Source organism: Bicyclus anynana, chromosome Z, assembly GCF_947172395.1.
Source record: "Bicyclus anynana chromosome Z, ilBicAnyn1.1, whole genome shotgun sequence".
Lineage (NCBI taxonomy): Eukaryota > Metazoa > Arthropoda > Insecta > Lepidoptera > Nymphalidae > Bicyclus > Bicyclus anynana.
Window position 1 is genome coordinate 1,532,141 of NC_069110.1, and position 21,117 is coordinate 1,553,257.

Sequence of the window (21,117 nt, forward strand, 5' to 3'; positions counted from 1 at the left end):
ACAAAAAATAAAATGCAATTGGTAAAAACAAAAAGAAAAATTAGTTTAGCAAATCTAGCAAAACTAACTTGCGATATGTCCTTGGTGAGTCTTTGTGGATATCTATAGACCGACTAAGTGCGTTATATAATTTACATAGCCTGGGCCAAGGAACATATTTACTCAGGAGTAGAATAGGCGCCAAAAACAGTTCTAGTGCGTTGCGGTTCAAGTAAAGTAATAGCTTTGCGAGGGTATCTACTAGGTGCTCTAAAGTTAATTTTGCTTAGAAGATTTGGTGCGTCTATCTGGTTTCTCAGTAATTTGTATAAGAATGTGAGATCTAATAAGTCCCTTCTTTTATCGAGCGTCAAAAATCTAAAGTGCCTTATACGGTCACTATATGAGACGTCTGTTTTGTGAATATTTGCTGCATAAGATAGATGCCACATAAATCTTTTTTGAACATGCTCCAGTCTTAGATAGTGGGTAGCATAATGTGGTCGCCAAACCACACTGCAGTACTCTAGATGAGGGCGGACCAGAGAATTGTATAATATAACTTTAGTATTGAGTTGCTTATTCTTACAATCTATAGTCTATAGTAATATTATAAAGAGGTAAAGTTTGTAAGTTTGTAAGTTTGTAACAATTTTTTGAAATGGGGTAATCTTCGGAACTACTGGTCCGATTTTAAAAATTCTTGTAATGCTACGTTATCGGGGAGTGCTATAGGCTATATTTTATATTTCTATCATATATAACTACTGAGTTATCGCGGGTTTTCTCTTACAGGTCGGATCGAAAAACTTACTTATTCGCATGCGCTGCCTCAACCGTTGCGTATAACTGAAATAAATATATGGAGGCTTTTTGAACCTTTAAAAGTTCTACAAAAAAGTCCGCGACACCATATATCTATCTTTTATATTTTAGCAGATATAGTACCTTTAGTACTTTAATAAATTATTTAAATTTTAAATTAAGGTTTACGTCATTATTTACACAACTAAACTTAAATCCTTATCAAAATAAATTATTTAATAATCACAAGGATATTATAGAGATAAGATTTGCCCTTTACAGTATGTTAATTAGTTCTATAGTTTCGGAGATAATACAAAATTTCTGAAAGTCGCAGAAATGCCGCTATATGACGCCCCGCGGTTTCAATAACGTGGTTCCCGTTCCCGTGTGAATATGAGAACCAAACATAGCCTATGACACTCGCAAATAATGTAGCTTTCTAATGGTAAAAAAAATTTCCAAATCGGTCCAGTAGATCCAGAGATTACCCCCGACAACCACACAAACTTTACCTCTTTATAGTATTAGCATAGAAGTCGCTTGGGAAATTATAGTCTTTTGGTCATTGCACCATGCACAAAAGGCTGGACCAATTTTGCTGAGGGTAGGGATAGGATAGGGGTAGGGGAGGGGTAGGATAGAGGTAGGGTAGGGGTAATTTAGGGAAAGTGTAGGGTAGGGTAGGGTAGGGTACGGATAAGGTAGGGGTAGTGTAGGGTAGGGGCAAGGTAGAGGTAGGGGAAGGATATGGAACGTATAGGGTAGGGGAGGAGTAGGATAGGGGTAGGGTAGGGGTAGGGTACGGGTAGGGTAGGGTTAGGGTAGGGGTAAGGTAGGGGTAGATTATGGGTAGGGTAGGGTAGGGTATGGATAGGTTACGGGTAGGGCTAGGGTAGGGGTAAGGTGGGGGGAGGGTAGGGTTAGCGTTAGCGGTAGGGTAGGAGTAAGGTAGGGGTAGGATAGGGTAGGGTTGGGTAGGTTTACGAGCAGGGTAAGGTAGAGGTAGAGAAGTTTACATCAATTTTTGCGCGGACTAAGTCGCGGGCGTCCGCTAGTCATAAAATATAATTTTATGATTGTATTGTATCATCTAACAACGACTTTACCACCACAACACTACACTTTTGAAAGGATAATGTTACTTGGTACGCAAAATCATTTGAAACTGCGTTACATTAAAGCTTTTATATATACAGATACTACACTAGTTTTTGTTTTATTTAAAAATACCAAATAGTTATGATTTTACATGCACTCAAAGTTCGCTTATTCGACTCGCGCTCAAGGAACATATTTACTCAGGAGCTCACGCTAACGTCGCGATATTGTACGTGACGTCATCACACAACATTTGCTCACCTGTTATAGGCAATTTCGTACTTCTGACTTACCTATGTTCGGTCGTCGGCTAGTCTTACTGTTAAATAAATGCGAATGGTCAGTCTCAGGAAATTTCGAAAACCGTTTGACGTACAAAGATGAAATTTGGCAGGGAGGTAGTCCATAGTTAGTAGGTATCTGCTAATAACGGATTTTGCGATAGGGACGGATTAAAGAGGTCTAGAGGCTCTCACAAGTTTGTATGAAAGTCCTTGATTTTTTATGCTACAAACTTGAAATTTTGACTCAGGTTTTAGTATTTACTTCTTGTGTACTTTTTGCGTAGAATATATTTTGATGGTGTCCGTTGACGGAGTATTTCTACTCTGTCTGTTACTTTCTCTGTCTACGAGAATGTCAGCTGTTCATAACCCGTAGCTGTCAACGTCTAAATTCACAACAATGTCAAATGTCATCAATCTGTCAAAAAGTTCAAAGATTACAAGTTGTGAAGTTTTTGTAATTTATATGCACTTGGAAAAGACTGGAAATGTCCCAATAAAATTATCAAAACGATATCATTTGTTGCTTATTAAAGGATATTAAATGTTAAAGGCGTATCTAATGGACTTTTTATCTTCGAATCGGTTGTGTGAAGTGTATAATGTTTTCGTATTTGTGATAAAGTTTGTGTCGTAAATGATATAATATTTTGTAAATAGCCAGCGTATACGCAAGCTGATTGTTTGCGTTAAAAATATTATCCTGGCTCACGGTAGTGCCGTAGTTACAACTTGGAACTTGTTCGTTTTACTTTGCAACTTAGAACGCGGCGCGAACTATATTTTCTTGAAGTTTCCATGTTTTATCAAAAAGGATGGCCGATTCTCCGCAGCCTAGCGCAGCAAAGTGTGGCAAGTGAGTACATTTAACCTTGAATAATCTCTACACGCGAATAATTTTTTGAATCCACTAGGTAAGTATATAACTTTTTTATACAAGAATTTTCCAGTTGTGTAGGTACATAGCACACATCAACCAAATGAAAACATTTGTGTTTATAGAAACTTTGTAGCGTTTAATATTTATTTAGCAGTCTACTGCTATTCAAATTTGAATTTATTACAAATAGGCTTGCTTTAGAGCCGTGATAGCCCAGGGATAGGGTTCGAATTCGGTCCGGGGCATGCACCTCCAACTTTTCAGTTGTGTGCATTTTAAGAAATTAAATATCACATGTCTCAAACGGTGAAGGAAAACATTGTGAGGAAACCTGCATACCAGAGAATTTTCTTGATTCTCTGCGTGTGTGCTCCACCAATCCACATTGGGCCACCGTGGTGGACTATTGGCCTATCCCCTCTACTTCTGTGTGGAGACTCGAGCTCAGCTGTGAGCCGAATATGGGTTGATAATGATGATGATGATGATGAGGCTTGCTTTACAAGAACTTTAGTTAGGTTTGTCGGTTAATTTAGTCTATGACTCTAATGCCAGTTTTAAAAAAATATATTCTACTGAAAAGCCATTTGTGAAGCCATCAGAACTTTACAAACACCTTAAAGTTACTAAAACACGTCAACGACGAAGAGTCCATACAGGCCAATTCCCACCGGGTTACCTTTTAAAAATCCATACATACATATTAATTATTGTATGAGAAAATGCGGAGTTTGTATCAAGCAATATAAATTTCCTTTTCTTTGGGACAGCTTACCTTCGTCAAAATTTTTCATTTGCCACTGAAACACATGCCTTGGAATAGTCCCTGGACTCCCTGGCAAAGTTAGTTGTGCCACTCCCAAAAGATGAGTGTGCCAGAGAATTCAATGCAAAGTGTCAATTCCATAAACAATTAATGGCAGGTCCATAGGCAAATAGATCTAGGTTGTCAAAATCCTTGAACAGGACGAAAATGATAACAATGAAGTCCATGCAATGAAATAAAAAATGCATAATGACACTGGTGAAGCAAATTGTATCCAGTTGGTACAGCAGCAAGCCTGTCTCCTAGAAGTAACTAGGAGTCAGTAAAAGTCTCATCTACAATTGCCAGCATAGAGTTCTCAATAATAACTGGGTGAAGCTTGGTGGATGTGATACTTGAGCATTTCACATGAACTTTGTCTTATTCATGTCTATTTTAAGGCCCACATGTTCTCTCTTGAGATAGTTGAACATGGTATCAGTACCATAATAATGCCACAGCCTTTGATCATGACTCTCATCTGATAGATAACAAAATATTGAAACCTATGAAAATTGAATTGACTTGATAGAGTCATCCACAATCTCTGCCATGAAAACCACATCATCAGCAAATCTTGTTTGAGTAATGGATAGATCACATCAGTCACATCAAAATAATATTTTTTTTAAATAAGTAGGTAGGTAGGAAAATCATTATTTTGGGGCAAGATAAACAATTAAAATACATACAGTATACAAATATCTGCATCAAATCAAAGCACTTACTAAAAGGATCAATATAAACTTCTCATCAGAAAAGAAGCGTATGAAGCTTGCAGTGTGAACCCTAACAGTGTTGTGCATGGATATGAAACCATTTCCTATGAAATGTGCATAGGTCATGTAATAAGGCTCAAGACACTGTTTGACGTACCAATGACTGTACAGTGCCGGCAGATGTTTCTCGAAGAAAAAAACATCACACTTCTTGCTCAAAAATTCGCCGGTGTACTAAAAGCGTTGAATTAATATTTAAACCTCTATTATTTTTTTTTCCATTTTTCATACCAATGAGCTAAACAAACAAGACAACAAACAAACCAATTATAAGTCTTCAATGAATGTCGTAAAACACAAGTTGTATGAGTTTTTTATGATTTTTTTTTATTTTTGCGGAATGCACCCCTCCGACATTTGAAATTTCCCCTTGATCAATTTCTCCAAGATTCCATCATCAGATCCTGGTTTCTTTGTCATGGTACCACCCTCGAAACATCTCCTATCCAACTAAAAAAGGAAATATTAGAATCGTATTACAAACGACGAAGTTGTGCGCGAAAGTGCTACAGTATGGGCAATTTCATTCATTTATTTAAACGGATTTAAATTGGACCGATCTGAAAGTATACTCTTTCAAACAAATTTTTTTATAGTGGTTAATAAATGACGAAGTTATGAGGTAACAAACAATAAAAAACATACGCGTCGAATTGAGAATCGCTCCTTTTTTCGGTTAATAAGCTAGCTTTAAAATATGTAATGTCATTTTGGACTTTTGTAGACTTATAAACAAGGAATATCCCACCGTGCATTGTTTTGTGATAGTCTGAAATCCGGCATATTAAAAAAAATGTACCCTCATCTGTTATTTATTATATCGCGAAAATTAAATCAGTCGCGGGCGTCAGCTAGTGCTTACTTAATATTATAAAGAGGTAAAGTTTGTGGTGTTGTAGGGCGTAATCTCTGGATATACTGAACCGATTTTAAACATACTTTACCACTAGAAATCCACGTTATATGTGATTGTCATAGGCTATTTTTTATCCCCGTATTCTGACGGGAACGGGAACTACGCGGGGCATCGGCTAGCTTTCTATGCATTTCATAAATTGTTCAATCAGGAAAAAATTGTTATGAATCGGGGACGTACTATGTGTGGAGTGGAGGTTGGGTTAACAAGCTTAATCTCTTACTAACGAACTGTACATCGCGTCCGCGGATTAGCTTCCTCGCCTCTGTACGCTTAACGCTTAGTATGTACCTGAATCGTTAATCTCCATGTTGTCAAAAGTCAGAACCTACTAAACTTCTCCGCCGCAAGTGAATGCAAAGATTTTTGGTATCGCTTAAACCTAAGGCGTTCACAGATCTGCATCGTGCGTATCGAACGCATCGTATCAAACGGAGTATTCTTTGTATAGAAAGTCATACAAGTGCGTTCACTGGTCCGCTTAGGATCCCATCGAACGGATTGTATTTACCGTAAATATAAAAATTCGTTTAATGCGATGTCAGTTACGTACCATGCTGATCAGTGGACTTCTACCATAAAACTATGATCCAAACTCCATAGTTGTTTATTATAAGAGCTTAAAAACTTTCAACTTTTGTAAAATGGCCTAAGCATTTGATTTACTATCTAATTTACTGAGTAGCGCAAGTGTTCATTACAACTTGCAAGTGTTCATTAACAAGTGCCTGCGAAACATATTTCGCATCGTTTGGCCTATAATAATCACAAATAATGAGATCTGGATCCTCGCTAAAGAACCCCTGATCTCGATTTAATAAAGCGCAGAAAGTGGAACTGGATAGGGCATGTCTTACCCGGCTGGTGGAAGGCTTCGACCGGCAAAGAGGTACCGCCATGCGATTTAGCGTTCCGGTACGACGTCGTGTAAAAACCGAAAGGGGTGTGGATTTTCATACTCCTCTACACAAGTTAGCCCACTTCCATCTTAGATTGCATCATCATATACCATCAGGTGAGATTGTAGTCAAGGGCTAACTTGTAAAAAATAAAAAAAACAAAGAAGATTTCAGCGGCATCCAAGAAGAAGAAGAAGAAGAAGCGTACCGTTTAGGCTGGTTGTCCTGAAAAACCTTTTTTCGGGCCGTCAGGGTTTTTGACGGTCTTGGTTGATAATTCTGACTCTTAGACGTTATTGTCATTCTCATAATCCAATGTTACGACCGAGACATATAGCTTAACGTGCTCTTGGAGGTGTATCGCCATCAACTTCAAGATCAAGTTCCTTGTGATATTTGTGTACTTTAACTTTGTTGCATAGTAACCTATGTTTACGTGTTAAGTTTCACATGAGATAATATTATTTTTCTACAATACTTTTCAATTACACAATATAGTATTATTTTTAAACACTACTTTTTATTTGCAATTAAAATGAGTAGGTAACTAAAACTATACAACTTACAAGTTATATACTTAGAGTAGTTTTATGTTTTTAATAAATCTATTTACCAACAACTGTAAGAAAAAAACCTATTTCTTTGACGCGTACTTGTAAATAACGAAACATAACACTCTTAACAATTTAAATAACAATTCCTAATTCATGAGATATGTAGGTATGCCCTTATTTTGATAGTGATTCAAACGTCTTCGTGAAAACAGAACATTCTATTGGTATCTAGAAATGATTCGAAGGTCTATATGAAAATGATTTATTCATATATATGTATTTGTTTCCAAAATTAAAAGAAGTAAAAAAAAGTAGGTACATTTCAAATTTAAATCACAAGATATGTTGTGATGTGATATGCTTTACTTACACGAAAAAATCTCACATGATGATAAATTTTGATATTTCCGATTACAATAATCACATTTCTTACATCGTCGTTATCAACTCAAATTCGGCTCACTGCTGAGCTCGAGTCCCCTCAGAATGAGAGGGGTTAGGCCAGTAGGCCAACACGCTGGCCCAATGCCGATTGTCAGACTTAACTTTTTTTTCTTATACACAACCCTTTGTTTTTTTTTGCGGAAGCCATGGCTATAGTTGGTAGGTACTTAGTACAAACCTCAATAAAAAGCCAAAATATCTATGTTAATGATTAATTAATATAAGCTAACGCTTAACTGCAATCAAGCCTGATAAGAAATGATGAACGAATGGTGAAACGCGCTTCCTTGAAAACGGAAGCTGGAAGCGTATTTCTGCAATTCGTATAAAGAATAAAGAACGAATCCTCAATAGCTCAACGCTAAGAACGTTCGGACTCATTATTGAGGGGTGGTGGTTCGATCCCCGCCCGTTGGACTATTGTCGTACCCAATCATAATACAGACTTTCCCGACTAGTTGGAGGGGAATGGGAATATAGGTCATATTAAAAAAAAAACATTATGGCAAATAGTTAAAAAAGAAAAACAGTTTAGCACACGTTCAACGTAGTTGTTCACATTAACTACGTTGTCTGGCAGTTCTAATAGAGCGGCGAAGGACATATTAATAAATTACCATGTCAATTAGTTCGTTAGGTCGCTAAGCAACAGTTTTTTGGTAAACGGATTTCGATGTTACACGTTTTCCCTTATATCACTCTAAACGCCAGCCAGTGAGTGAGTTAAACATTTTCGTAAACAAATATTAGGGAAGAGACCCTATTAGTTGTTTACGAAAATCTTCAGCTGTTCGCTAGAGAGCAAAACGAAGCTAAGGTTCTGGCGACTTAAGACATGATTCGTCACGATATCCTGAATGCAATTTAAAAATAAACATATTTTTGAAAAATCTTCTAAAACCCGAGCGCCATACATAATAATACCGACTTTTCGATAGGTCACGGCGGCTAATCTCTTGGTGAGATTAACCATGTACGCAGGAGATATTATGGTGCATAAGTGTGTGCGCAAGCACAGGTGCATTCTATCGTCCTTCACTCTCGAAATCCGATGGGACGGCAAACCGACACGACTGGTAGGCGCAGGACTGACGGCTTTACGTACTCTTCGAGGCACGGGGTGTACTAACACCGCCAAGAAAAATCCCAATAGCTTATTTTTTTTGTTGAGTTGACCCGGGATTCGAACCCTGGACCTCATTGTCCGTAGCTGAACCAGCTAACCACGGGACCAATGAGGCAGTAAACATAATTGGTACTTGACAGACTTTCAGCCTTAATAAAATGAGGCATGTTAGGCCATCGCAGACTCTCGTTCTGTAATAATCTAGTTTACATTATAGTTACAACTAGTATGCTATAATTGTTGTAAAACAAGAAAACGTTGGGAATTTACTGAGTAATTTCTTCGCTGAGAGGAAAATAGTCATTTATTGACACGTGCATCGCATTAGGTAGAGCTACTTAGATTTCTTTTATAATTTAACCCGACGCTCGAAGGATGCTTTAGTTGTTTGAATATATACTATACGTTTTTTCACAAATCCCGTGGGAAGCATGGATTTTTTCAGGAACATGAGTAGACTATTGTTTATATACGTTGCTCGATAACTCTATCCTCCTGTGAAAATCCCATTAAAATCCGATCCAAAAATTAGATTGGACAAACAGACAGACAAAAATTAAAAAAAAAGCTCTTTTGCACTTATAAGCTCTTGAGAAATAACAGTTACCTTGACAATCACAGACAGACACTTCAATTTTATTTATGCATTAATAAGTACAACGAAAGCCTGTCATAGCTAGACATACTTCATTTTATTAAAACTGAAAGTTTCTTAGCTCATGCTTGTACCTTAGCATGTAACCGTACGTACCAGTACCCTGTAGCCAAGTGCTTCGAAAAACTAGAAAAAAATATGGGATTGACATTTGCTATCGACAGGTCACGTGATCAAGATCTGTCATTCCCATACATTTTTCTAGTTTTCCAAGCGTTTGCGATTGTTGAAAGAGAATTGACATGCCACTTGGCTACAGGGGCAGTACAGTTGCCGCCTCTGGACCTGTAGTCATGTAGCACGTCGATTCTCTTTCTACAGACGGTAACGCTTCGAAAATCACGTGATCAAGTTGTCGATTGCATCTGTCATTCCCATACATTTTGTTAGTTTCCGAAGCGTTAGCGTTTGTAGAAAGAGAATCAACGTGCTACATGGCTAAGGCCCCTGGAGTTGGAGCCGTGGTAAACCACTACAGTCCTAACTCTAGAGGTGGAGAGAACTTAACTGGAAGGTAGTTTTGATGATTTTAAACGAAATCGCGAGATGGATATCTCTCCTCCCAAGAAAGGCCTAATCTCAACAGTCGGCTGATAGAAATAGGCTTTATAATGTATATAAAACTAGCAAACGCAAATGATAATCATAGTGGTCTTCGAGTTTGTTACGGACAGACAGACGAGATAGGGTCTTTGTTTTATCAAATGTATAGATACGTGTTCATATACGCTGCTTAGGTACAGAGGAGAACTAAAAGAAAAACGTTTAGAGTAATTCTGGACTTTCAGGTAACGCCACAACGGAGAGGGGCCCTAGCGGCCACGCGTCATGACGCGATTCGGACATGACAGGTATTTATCAAAAATTTATCCACTAACTTAATTAAAAAATAAAGTTCAAAAACTATAACCGGACTACCTAAAAAGAAGTCTAAAAAAACGAAACAAGAAAATATTTGAGATCGAAATAGAGAAATACATAATAACAAAAATGGTAACGTAGACCCGTGGTCGCATCGAATGTACATGGTCTAATGCGATTATGCTAGGAATATATACATTTAAACATAGGTACATGCTAGGCGCGACCACGGCTCTATCGTCACCATTTCTCTATTTCGATCTGAAATATTTTCATGTTTATAGTTTTCAAACTTTATTTTATATTGAATACTTTTCCGTTTCTCGATCGGCTCTACACTACTCGTACACTAGCGTTGCAATATCTACTAAGTACCTACCTACATCGTCGCATTCTGATATGAAACGACTGGACGCGCGAACTTTAATTTTTGGCTTTTACTTATGTATTAAGGGCGCATTGCATCAGACTATATACAAGGAATACTAAAATTCGTTTGATGCGATGCGTCCGATACGTACGATGCGGATCTGTGGACGCCTGCCTTAAGTCGGCTTAACTGAACTGAAAAGAACTGGCACTGGAATCAAAGAACACCTAATACAAGCGCTAATTTCTTTAGGGATAAAAAATTAGGCCTATTTTAGGTCATTCTCTCTCTCTCCGCGTCATGTTACTCATTACTGAGGGTCGTGACCCCTATCACACATTCACGACATTTTTCCGCACGGTGTCGCGCCATGCAGCTCGGCTTTTCGCCACTTGTAGAGCTTGGTGTACTTTTGTATCGAGAGTGGTGCGGATTTGATCTGACCAACGCATCGGGCTACGTCCTCGAGGTCTCTTCCCTTCCACTTTGCCAGTGATAACAAGTTTTTTAGGTCACTACAGGGCAAAATTCCTCCTTGAAGGAGAGGGAATATAGAGCTTAAACCCATCACACTGCTCCAATGCAGGCGGGCTAAATGTAGTAATGTTACATTCTTTAAAAAATATCAGTTGTCAATATTGTCAGGACCAATTAAAACGTACTGTCTGAGGCAATGTGAAGTGCGAGTAACAGTCACCAACTTCCCAACTGTGGGAGACTCGCCAAGATTCGAACCCTGGACTTCGTGATCCGAGCCACATAAACTAACCGCTGGACTACCGATGCAGTTTCTAGTTACATCATCTTATTCTGCTATTGAATAATAGTCAAGGTCGTTTATCTATGTGGTTACATGTAATTAGTTATTGTGATACATAATCGTTTCAATATGAATCATTCTCTGTTATGTTTACATTGTACCTACCTACTGTTCCGGATTAGAAATTACTTCACATTATTACTTAATCGATATATTTTTATCGATCGTTCGTTAAATAGAAATGTTTTCTTGTTTTACTTTCTTGGTTTGCGAAATAGTCAAATTTCTTTTCGATCAATGATTTTTTGAGCGGTGATAACTCAGTGGATTTGACCAAACCGTGATAGCCCAGAGAATATGACTTCTGCCTCAGATTCCGGAGGGCGTAGGTTCGAATCATGTCCGGGGCATGCACCTCTAACTTTACAGTTCAGTTCAGATTTTAAGAAATTAAATGTCACGTGTCTCAAACGGTGAAGAAAAACATTGTGAGAAAACCTGCACACCAGATAATTGTCTTAATTCTCTGCGTGTATGAAATCTGCCAATCCGCATTCAGCCAGCGTGGCAGGCTATTTGGAATGTGGATTTTTTTCAAATTGGAGTATTTCCTGAGATTATTATAACAATAACACACTTAAAAATTACAGAATTAAATTATGGAGTTTTGACTGTGGTGACTTTGGAAGGTATTGTTTCAAGAGTCCAATGAGGTACAAGGTACCCTTTTTTTTCTCTTTTGTCAAAGTCAATGTCATAATTAATTTAATTCAAGTAGGCCTAATTTACAAGCAGTCTTGAAATCTTTTGAAAGTTCTTGAATCGTCAGGTTTGGTTATGGTATTATGGTGATTAATAAAGTCGAAAACAAAAACTTGAAATTAAAGTTTTGAGGGTTCCATAGGAGGCACGAAACCCTAAAAAATTGATTATTGGAATACATTAACGTAATTGGTAGTAATAAACCGCTTAACAACGCTCGGCTAGACGTACAAAAACATGACTGCCACGCGTATCAAATTATTTGCTTACCAATACTTCCTTGACATGAAAGGTTGTTTTGTTACTACCGGCAACACAATATTAACTCCACCAATTTCTCGTCTCCGGATATCTCTAATTATCATTATCATCTTATTATAGTGTTATTCTATATATACAGTGTGTTATAGGAATTCCCATCCGGCCCTTAAGGGTGTACTTAGATATCGTGTATACATTATTTTTATGCAGTCCTTATTTTAAAAGAAATACATTTTTTCTCTGCACGAAATTAACATAAAAAATACAAAATTATAAAAACTTACATGGCAACACAAAAGTTGAGATAGGTTAATTATTAATAGGCATTACTACAAAATAAAAACGCCGCCATCTATGTTTTGTGCTGCGTTTACACGTTTCTATTCAAAGCGGTATTGAATGGGCAAATAAACACACAAGTACACACAACAAGGTGATGGCCTACCCTTTACGATATGCGGCACGGCATTGTCAAAAGGCTTTCAATTTTGCCGACTTTTGTGCCACAGGTGTGTAGGTAGGAGGTAATAATCTAGATTACGTACCATAATTGATAGTACAGTGTTGTCACTTTTTAAATTTTCCAAGTTTTGGGACAATTTATTTTTAAAATTAGAAACTTTATTATTACGATAAAAATGCTTAATTATTAAATAATATTTTTTCAAATATTTTTTCTGTTTATAATATTATAATGCTTTTACGCACATTTCGGATCGGACGGTATTTTTTACAACACACTGTATAAAAGAAAGTCGTGTTTGTTACAACACTTATAACTCGAGATCTGCTGAACCGATTTACATGGTTTTTGATTCGTTGGATTTGTCTCCGCCAAGAATAGCAGAATACATGTTAAAAACAATAAAAATTCGAAGAATAAATAATTATGAACGATGAATAATTTTCCATAAATGTTACTTTGTTACTTTGTACCTGTCAAACATTTGTTGTCCATCCTGCCAAATACTGTAATGATTGACATTTATACGTGCGTTCATAAATTTATTTTGTGTAAATTAAAGTTTCTATTTCCGAAAATAATTTTGCACAAAATCGGTTGTCATTTATCACATTTTTTGTAACAAATAAATTCAGAAGTAGGGTAGGGTATGGTTGGGTTAGGGCAGGGGTAGGGTAGGGGTATGGTATAGGGATAGGGTAGGGGTAGGGCAGGGGTAGGGTAGGGGTATGGTATAGGGATAGGGTAGGAGTAGGGTAGCGGTAGGGTAGGGGTAGGGTAAGGTAGGGGTAGAGTATAGGTAGGGTAGGGGTAGAAGTGGGGTAGTGTAGGGTAGGGGTAGGGAAGAAGTGCAAATAAATAAATTAATAAATCAAAGCGAAGCTTGACCGGGTCCGCTAGTGAGTATATAAATGATAGAAAAGCTTGGTGTTAAACTGTATTATACGACTGTGTGCTTAGTTTTAAATAAGTTTGTAAAATGGTGGTAAACAAAAAAAATAAACCTTGGCTGAGTTTGTTGTGGGCTCTTCTCGGGACAAGGTGCGTTTGGAACCCTCTTAACTTTAATTTTAAGTTTTCGACTATTATTGCCACTATTAGATTAAATTAAATTATCACATAATCTTGACCTTTCAAAAGTGCTTGTAAAATAAGCCTAATTAAAATAAAAAAATATTTTGAATTTTTCATCATCACTATCAACCCATGCTGAGCACGAGTCTCCTCTCAGAATGGCTTAGGCCAATAGTCCACCACGCTGGCCCAATGCGAATTGTCAGACTTTGTGTGAAGTCTTTGTGTGTGTGACAGTGTGTAAAGTTTTTTTGACGGCCTCCGTGGCACAGGGGTCTGCGCGGTGGATTTACCAAACGGAGGTCCTGGGTTCGAACCCTGGTTAGGCCGATTGAGATTTTCTTAATTTGTCCAGGTCTGGCTGGTGGGAGGCTTCGGCCGTGGCTAGTTACCACCCTACCACCAAGCGATTTAGCGTTCCGGTACGATGTCGTGTAGAAACCAAAAGGTGTGTGAATTTTCATCCTCCTCCTTACAAGTTAGCCCGCTGCCATCTTGGGCTGCATCGTCACTTACCACCAGGTGCGATTGTAGTCAAGGGCTAACATGTAAAGAATTAAAAAAAAAATCTGTCGTAGACACCTTCCTGTCTGTTCCTTCACCGTCTGCAATACGTGATGTTTAATTTTTTAAAATGTCCTGTATTGTTATTATATATTGGTGATAATGAAGTGATTTACGAGTGTTTCAATGTTTCTTTTTCATAATTTTCGAACTTTGAATACTGAAAACTACTTACTAGAATTATTCGTTGCGTGATCGAATCAGAAATGAGGAGATCTGCAGGAGAACCAAAGTCACCGACATAGCTCAACGAGTTGCGAAGCTGAAGTGGCAATGGGCGGGGCACATAGTTCGAAGAGCCGATGGACGTTGGGGTCCCAAAGTGCTGGAATGGCGACCCCGCACTAGTAAGCGCAGTGTTGGCCGACCCCCCACCAGGAGGACTGACGACATCAAGCGAGTCGCAGGGATTCGCTGGATGCAGGTGGCTCAGTATCGTGATGTTTGGAAGTCCTTACAAAAGGCCTATGTCCTGCAGTGGACGTCCATCGGCTGATATGATGATGATGATGATGATGATGACTTACTAGAAAAAAATTGTCCGACCTGTACTAGAACCCTCATAATCTCAAGCCGCTCAGACCTACCAATAGACCGACGGGCAGCAGTGGAGTACGTGCATAGCTTAACAAATGATTTCTTAATGCTTATCTAATCCACAGTTTCCCAGCTTGATTACATTGTCTTCTTGTCAAGTGCATACCCTGATCTACAACCTTATGCACGCCCCTGACGAGCATTGTGGATGCACCGCGATTCACATTCCCGAATGCAAATCTATACTCTATATACTAATATATAAAGCTGAAGAGTTTGTTTGTTTGTTTGATTGAATTTAAAATTATTTCAGTGTTAGATAGCCCATTTATCGAGGATATATATTATCCCAGTTTTCCTACAGGAACCGCGCGGCGTCAGCTAGTACGGAGATAAAATATAGCCCATCTTATTTGCTGATAGTGTAACTTTCCATTGACGAAAGATTTTTTAAAATCTGTTCTGTGGTTTAGCCGTACAGGTGAAACAAATAAACAAACAAACGTCACTTTTGCATTTATAAAAGTATGGATTAATTAGAGCAGTCGTTAGATAAATAGGCTTTGGACCCATCACTCTGCTTAACACGTTCGCTGCGGCCTGATTTTTCTGTACTTTCCTCTGGTGCGGTACGAGGTTTTTTGACCTCGTACTAAAACTTTGTAGTGCGGTACGAGGTCCATCGACCCCGTTACTTTTGAAGCCGCTAGACGAACGAGGTCAATCGACCTCGTAAAGCAGCGAACGTGTCAAATGTGAATTAGCGGGCTTACTTTGATAATTTATTTATGCCGCGCGGTAAATTTAAAGTAGCGACTTTTATTGTAGCACCAACTGAGTCTTGAACGAAACAAATCCCTATAATCTTTATTATCGGATTATGGACCCCCCTGGCAATTATCGCGAAGCATTTTATATTTTTCTCCTCTTAATTTCGAAATAAGGAAAAATAAAATAGAATTCGTTAATTTCAAGTGGTCTTAGTTTATAAGCCTTTTGTTTACGATACTTCAAAAGGCCCGATATTTAGGTAATGGGTACGATAATTCTATGAAATATCGCGAGATATTAGATGGTAAACAAAACTCTTATATTATACAACAAGTTAAATTTGCCTAATTATTTTGGAAAAGATCCAACCGTCATGAATTTAAGCTACAATAACGTTTTTATGCCAGAAATTGTTTTCATCATAACATAATGTTAAAATCAAAATCAAAAATCGTTTATTTCAAGTAGGCTCAGTTTACAAGCACTTTTGACACGTCAGTTAAACATTTTAATTGGTGTTGCTATATGTGAGCTGGATCAATGAATATAATATTGTCCTCATGACAAAAAAATATTAGAGAAATTAGAAAGAATACAAAAAGAACAATTGAATAATTTTGGATAATGTACCTACTTGGCACATTTCTCCATAACTTTTTGATTCTAACACAAACAGGGTGTTGTGTGTAAACTAAACTAACATCATCACATCGGAAACTTATTGTTAAACTAGCTGACACCGCGCGATTTCACCCGCGTGGTTCTCGTTCCCGTAGGATAGTAAGAACTTTTCAAATCGGACCAGTAGTTCCTGAGATTAGCGCGTTAAATCAAACAAACAAACAAACCAACTCTTCAGCTTTATATATAGATGAGTTATATAAAGGCGGGTGTCACTCAAACACTTTCAGCATAAATAGCGTTGCTTAGCGACCACCCATAGATATTATTACCTGCTTTGCTATAGCTCCTTCAGTTTCTACACAAACACACTTTGCACCCAAAGCCAAATCGACGTCCGAAAATAAAAAAATAAATAATATTTCTTTTGTAAATAGATTTTAAAATGTGTCCTTTATACGCATCCTTATAATTATGACGTATCTAAGTTTTACATATTTTAAAATGCAAAGATAGATAAAGGCTAACACACGCCATGGCTTGTCGGAATTATTTTTATTGCTTTTTATGAAAACATAAAAAGTTTTTCTATTTTTTAGTGAAAAAAATATTAGTTATGCAGTTCAGCTCCTATTAGTGGACTTGACAACAGCTTAATGTTATGGGAAATACTCCCGAGCACCCTGTTTCTTAACTTAAATGACATAGCGTTGCAGCGTCGCAGTCAGTGCCGGATTCCCTAAAGGTCGCCATTGACGGTCAATTATTCTCACGTTTCTGTAAAGCAAACGGCATTACCCACGCGGCATACTATACAAGTCGTGTACGCAGTGACCAACACTCGATCAATTAGAGCTGGTGGAGCTGGAGAATTAGGTGAAACTAAGAAAACGAAAACATCGAGTAACCTGTGAGACTCCACGTCCTTACTTATACGTTAAAATTCTTTTGGCTTCTCTTCTGAAAAGAGAAATAGAGACGAACTCGAATCTCACACAATAGAAATGTATAGTTGTAAAAACTTCGTTGCAGAATAACCTTACTCGTCTCAATCCGCTACACGGCGGAGGGGTCTTCAAAACCTATTACTGATCACGATATAGGGCACGGGTAGGAAAATGCAAGTGATAGTCGAGTCCGTTCGCATCTCGTTAAGTTGTCGTTCACACAGCGCTCCCCGCTGGGCGACGGACTAGATACCTATAAAACTTTAAAACAAATATATTTATATCTCATATTGGCTGTGCCCTACGATTCCACTCGCGTATAATAATAAATATATTATGCCGAAGGAGTTGAGCGAAATTGGGCCCTCTTTTCAGAACAATACAGTAATAAATAATGTACTAAAAATTTTGTATATTTTACTAGAATACTTCAAATCAAATCAAATCAAAAATCATTTATTTCAAGTAGGCTCAGTTTACAAGCACTTTTGACATGTCAGTTGACTATTTGTAAAGATTCTACCACCGGTTCGGAAGGCAGGTTATGCTGAGAAGATACCGGCAAGTAACTCAACAGTTGCTCTTTTGAAAAAGTCATACAGTATTATAATTTACAATTGATAACAATTACAATTTCTTATAGTTTTATTTCTTGTGTTTCCACTTCATATTCATAGCCGAAATAATATTGATATGACTTCATTATTTTCACACCGATCGTAGTTATTTATGTATCCTCTTTGATACGTATTTCATTGATGTCAGTTGTCTTTGCAATCGCGGACTGTCAATGTCAAAGTCTGTCAATGAATGGGATATCATTGTCAAATATCATTACTAACATGATTTAATTGGATGTGTCAAGTGAGTGTCGAATCCTTAAAGCTGTCTGAGTCAAACAGAGCTTTAATGTATTCTAACTTCTATAATCTACAGAATTTGGCACCCACTTAGATATATTTTCTTTTGTTTGGCATAAACGATAACGACACACATCTGTGATATAGAATTTGGTTTCCATTTTCACATTTATGTTTTGATAAGAAATCATTACTTTTTGTGAAGATTACTACGAATATTTAATAATTTATTTTTAATAGTAGACGCTATGCGGTTTCACACGCGTAGTACCCGTTGCCGTGAGAATACGGTGATAAAATATAGTATATTACACTCACAAATAAGGTGGCTTTCTAGTGATTAAAAAAAAATTAAAAAGTGGTTTCGTTGATCCAGAGATTACCCCCCTACAATACCACAAACTTTGTCTCTTTATAATATTAGTGTAGAAAATTGTGGAGGATTTTGGAGAGTCCAAACCACAGGGAGTGACGCGTTGAAATAAAACACGTAATTCTTGATGTAAAGGTGCGAACGCTTCAGGCTTCGGGAGTGAAGTGTGTGATTGATACATGGGGTGCTTTATTATATAGAGTTTGAAGCGTCCGCATTCCCTTATCTTTATTGCAGTAATCGTAAAATACAAAGGAGACAGAGTTACATGTACAAATGAGATAGTGATATAATAAAGAGTGAAATGGCAATACTGTTAGAATAGTAAAGTAAATATACATTAGTACATTAGAACGAGATAGATATTATCAAAGTAGTACAGCAATATAGTATACAATGGTTAAACAAATACATGGTAAAAGTAAAGATAATTAATGCTTAATACAATCAGATAGTCTGCATCTGTATTTATATTTAACATATACAATAATTGCACTTATAACTATAATACCTACTTAACAGTAAAACTATTCTAAGCTATATTTATATGTACATTAATCAAAGTATCGTCAACTAGAATTAGTTCCCTAATAATTCTTAACAAAAATCTTTCTAGGTTTTAGTTCTTGTGGATGTGAGCTTAGCTTAGGCTTAGCTAACTGGGCTGAGAGTTTGGGAACCACTGTTCTAGATCAACGCAAGTTCAACACCAGTCTTGGCCCTGCGGCGTTTCCCGAGATCCGGAAGCCGCAGTGTAACAACTACACCCAAGAGAAACAGTCTCGGACAAGAATTTGTTTGATAATACCGTATGGGATCGGTAAGCTGACTTAGAACGATCAAACATTATGAAATCAATATTTTCTTACATGAGACGAGATAAATATCTTAGCACTAGCTGACGCCGCGCGGTTTCACCCACGTGGTTCCCGTAGCCGTAGGAACACGGGGATAATATATAGCCTATAGCCTTTGTAAGATTCTTAATATCAAAGAGCTCGACCACGAGTCCTCGATAAATGGGCTATCTAACACTGAAATAATTTTTCAAATCGGACTAGTAGTTTCTGAGATTAGCGCGTTCAACCAAACATACAAACTCTTCAGCTTTATAATATTAGTAGGTATACATTTCGAGTCCTTTCTATGGCGGTGTGAAATACTCCGAGCGAGAGAAATAAATTTTAAATTTCGAATTATGCTGTTAAGAAGCTCTTGATAAAAGGAAAGCTCAATATTATCCAATACTCGAACCCTCTTGGAGCTTAACGTGCACTTGGGCTTTAACTACTGGAACAAAGGTAGTTAGACCAACGAACGGTCGGGTCAGTATAATATAGGTGTTAGAACAAATAAATTCCCCCTAGCGCCGGGGGCAGTACTAATGTTACCCGTAACAGGATATTACTCAATCGGACAATTGACACCTCGGCCAGCAAATAATGTTTATGATTGCGTTTTAAGTCGCCTACACACGCGCCGACTTCCATCCCCGACTTACGTTCCAACTTAGTTGATCAGTTCATTAGTTTTAATCATCTGTTGATCTTAAGGATCTTTAACGTACGTTTAATAGTTATTTTGGATAAGTCACCAATACTAACAGTATCATTATCAGATTCGCTACAGGGAATCTTACAGGGTTGTAGGAGAGAAAACGAATAATTGGCGATTGGTATGATAATTTGATGATTGTCACTATCAGTATCATATTATGTTACATTAATGACCAGTATCGATTGCAACGTGTATTCCAAGTTGCAAGGGTATAATATCACTAACTTCCTAACAATTCAAAATGAGTTTTATTAACCGACTTCAAAAAAAGGAGGTTCTCAATTCGACTTTTTTAATGTTTGTTTCCTCATACCTAACATCGCCGTTTCTTAAACAATTATGAAAATTCTTTTTTTGTTTAAAAGAGTATACTTCCAGATTGGTCACAATGGCCATTTAATTTTCATGAAAATCAGATTTGTAATTTTGTGTTAAAATGAAAATAACGAAATTCAGTTCACTATGCTAGAACACACTAACGCCTTCAAAGTCATCAGAAAGTAGCACGTGCGATGTTATTTTTAGCTTTTTAGTTTATTTTTGTGGTTTGACGTCGGTTGAATTTTTTGGTTAAAAAGTTTTTATGACAAAAATAGCTTGTGAGACGTCATGACCCCTAAAGAGTTATAAATTTTTCATGTCACTGGTTAAAGGTTAAGGAAGATGTACAAGTTTATTCTACTCGTACATCTACGCAATGATGACGTACCTAATAACGAGGGTATGGGTGGGGTAGGGGTAGGGTAGGCATGCCCTCCACATTCACGGTATGCTCACAATCGTTTCGTTTGAAACCGCCGTGAAATGGACGTAGAATCTGCTGCAGCAATAGCTTTGTTTGCTGTGTCACTATATCACTATTTAGACGCGCCTTAAATGTGGATGTGTATGCGTGAACGCCGCGCGAACCCTTTGTCGCGGGACAAAATACCGATTCTGATCGGGGAACAGGCGTGAACGTGCGTGAACCCCGCGAAAACCGTCCACATTCACGTTCGCACCTTTTCACGGAGCTTCACGGTACCAAAGTGGAGCCGGCATGAAGTTAGACAACATGTCAAAGGTTGTCCATACCTGCTTTATAGCGTAAGTGTAAGTTTCACATCAACC

At 37.6% G+C, this 21,117-nt stretch overlaps 1 protein-coding gene across 2 annotated transcripts in view; it reads left to right on the forward strand.

Moving 5' to 3' along the window:
• The first annotated feature begins 2,581 nt into the window (after positions 1-2,581).
• The window catches only part of LOC112055514 (protein cycle), an 80,693-nt gene continuing 62,157 nt past the window's right edge, over positions 2,582-21,117 (forward strand). The window contains exons 1-2 of one of the 2 annotated variants that reach the window (XM_052890874.1): positions 2,582-3,024; positions 10,015-10,077. In XM_052890874.1, coding sequence (XP_052746834.1) covers positions 10,055-10,077 — 23 coding nt within the window. In that variant the 5' untranslated portion in view covers positions 2,582-3,024; positions 10,015-10,054. The remainder of the gene's footprint in view (positions 3,025-10,014; positions 10,078-21,117) is intronic. The other variant, XM_052890873.1, reaches the window with a different exon arrangement.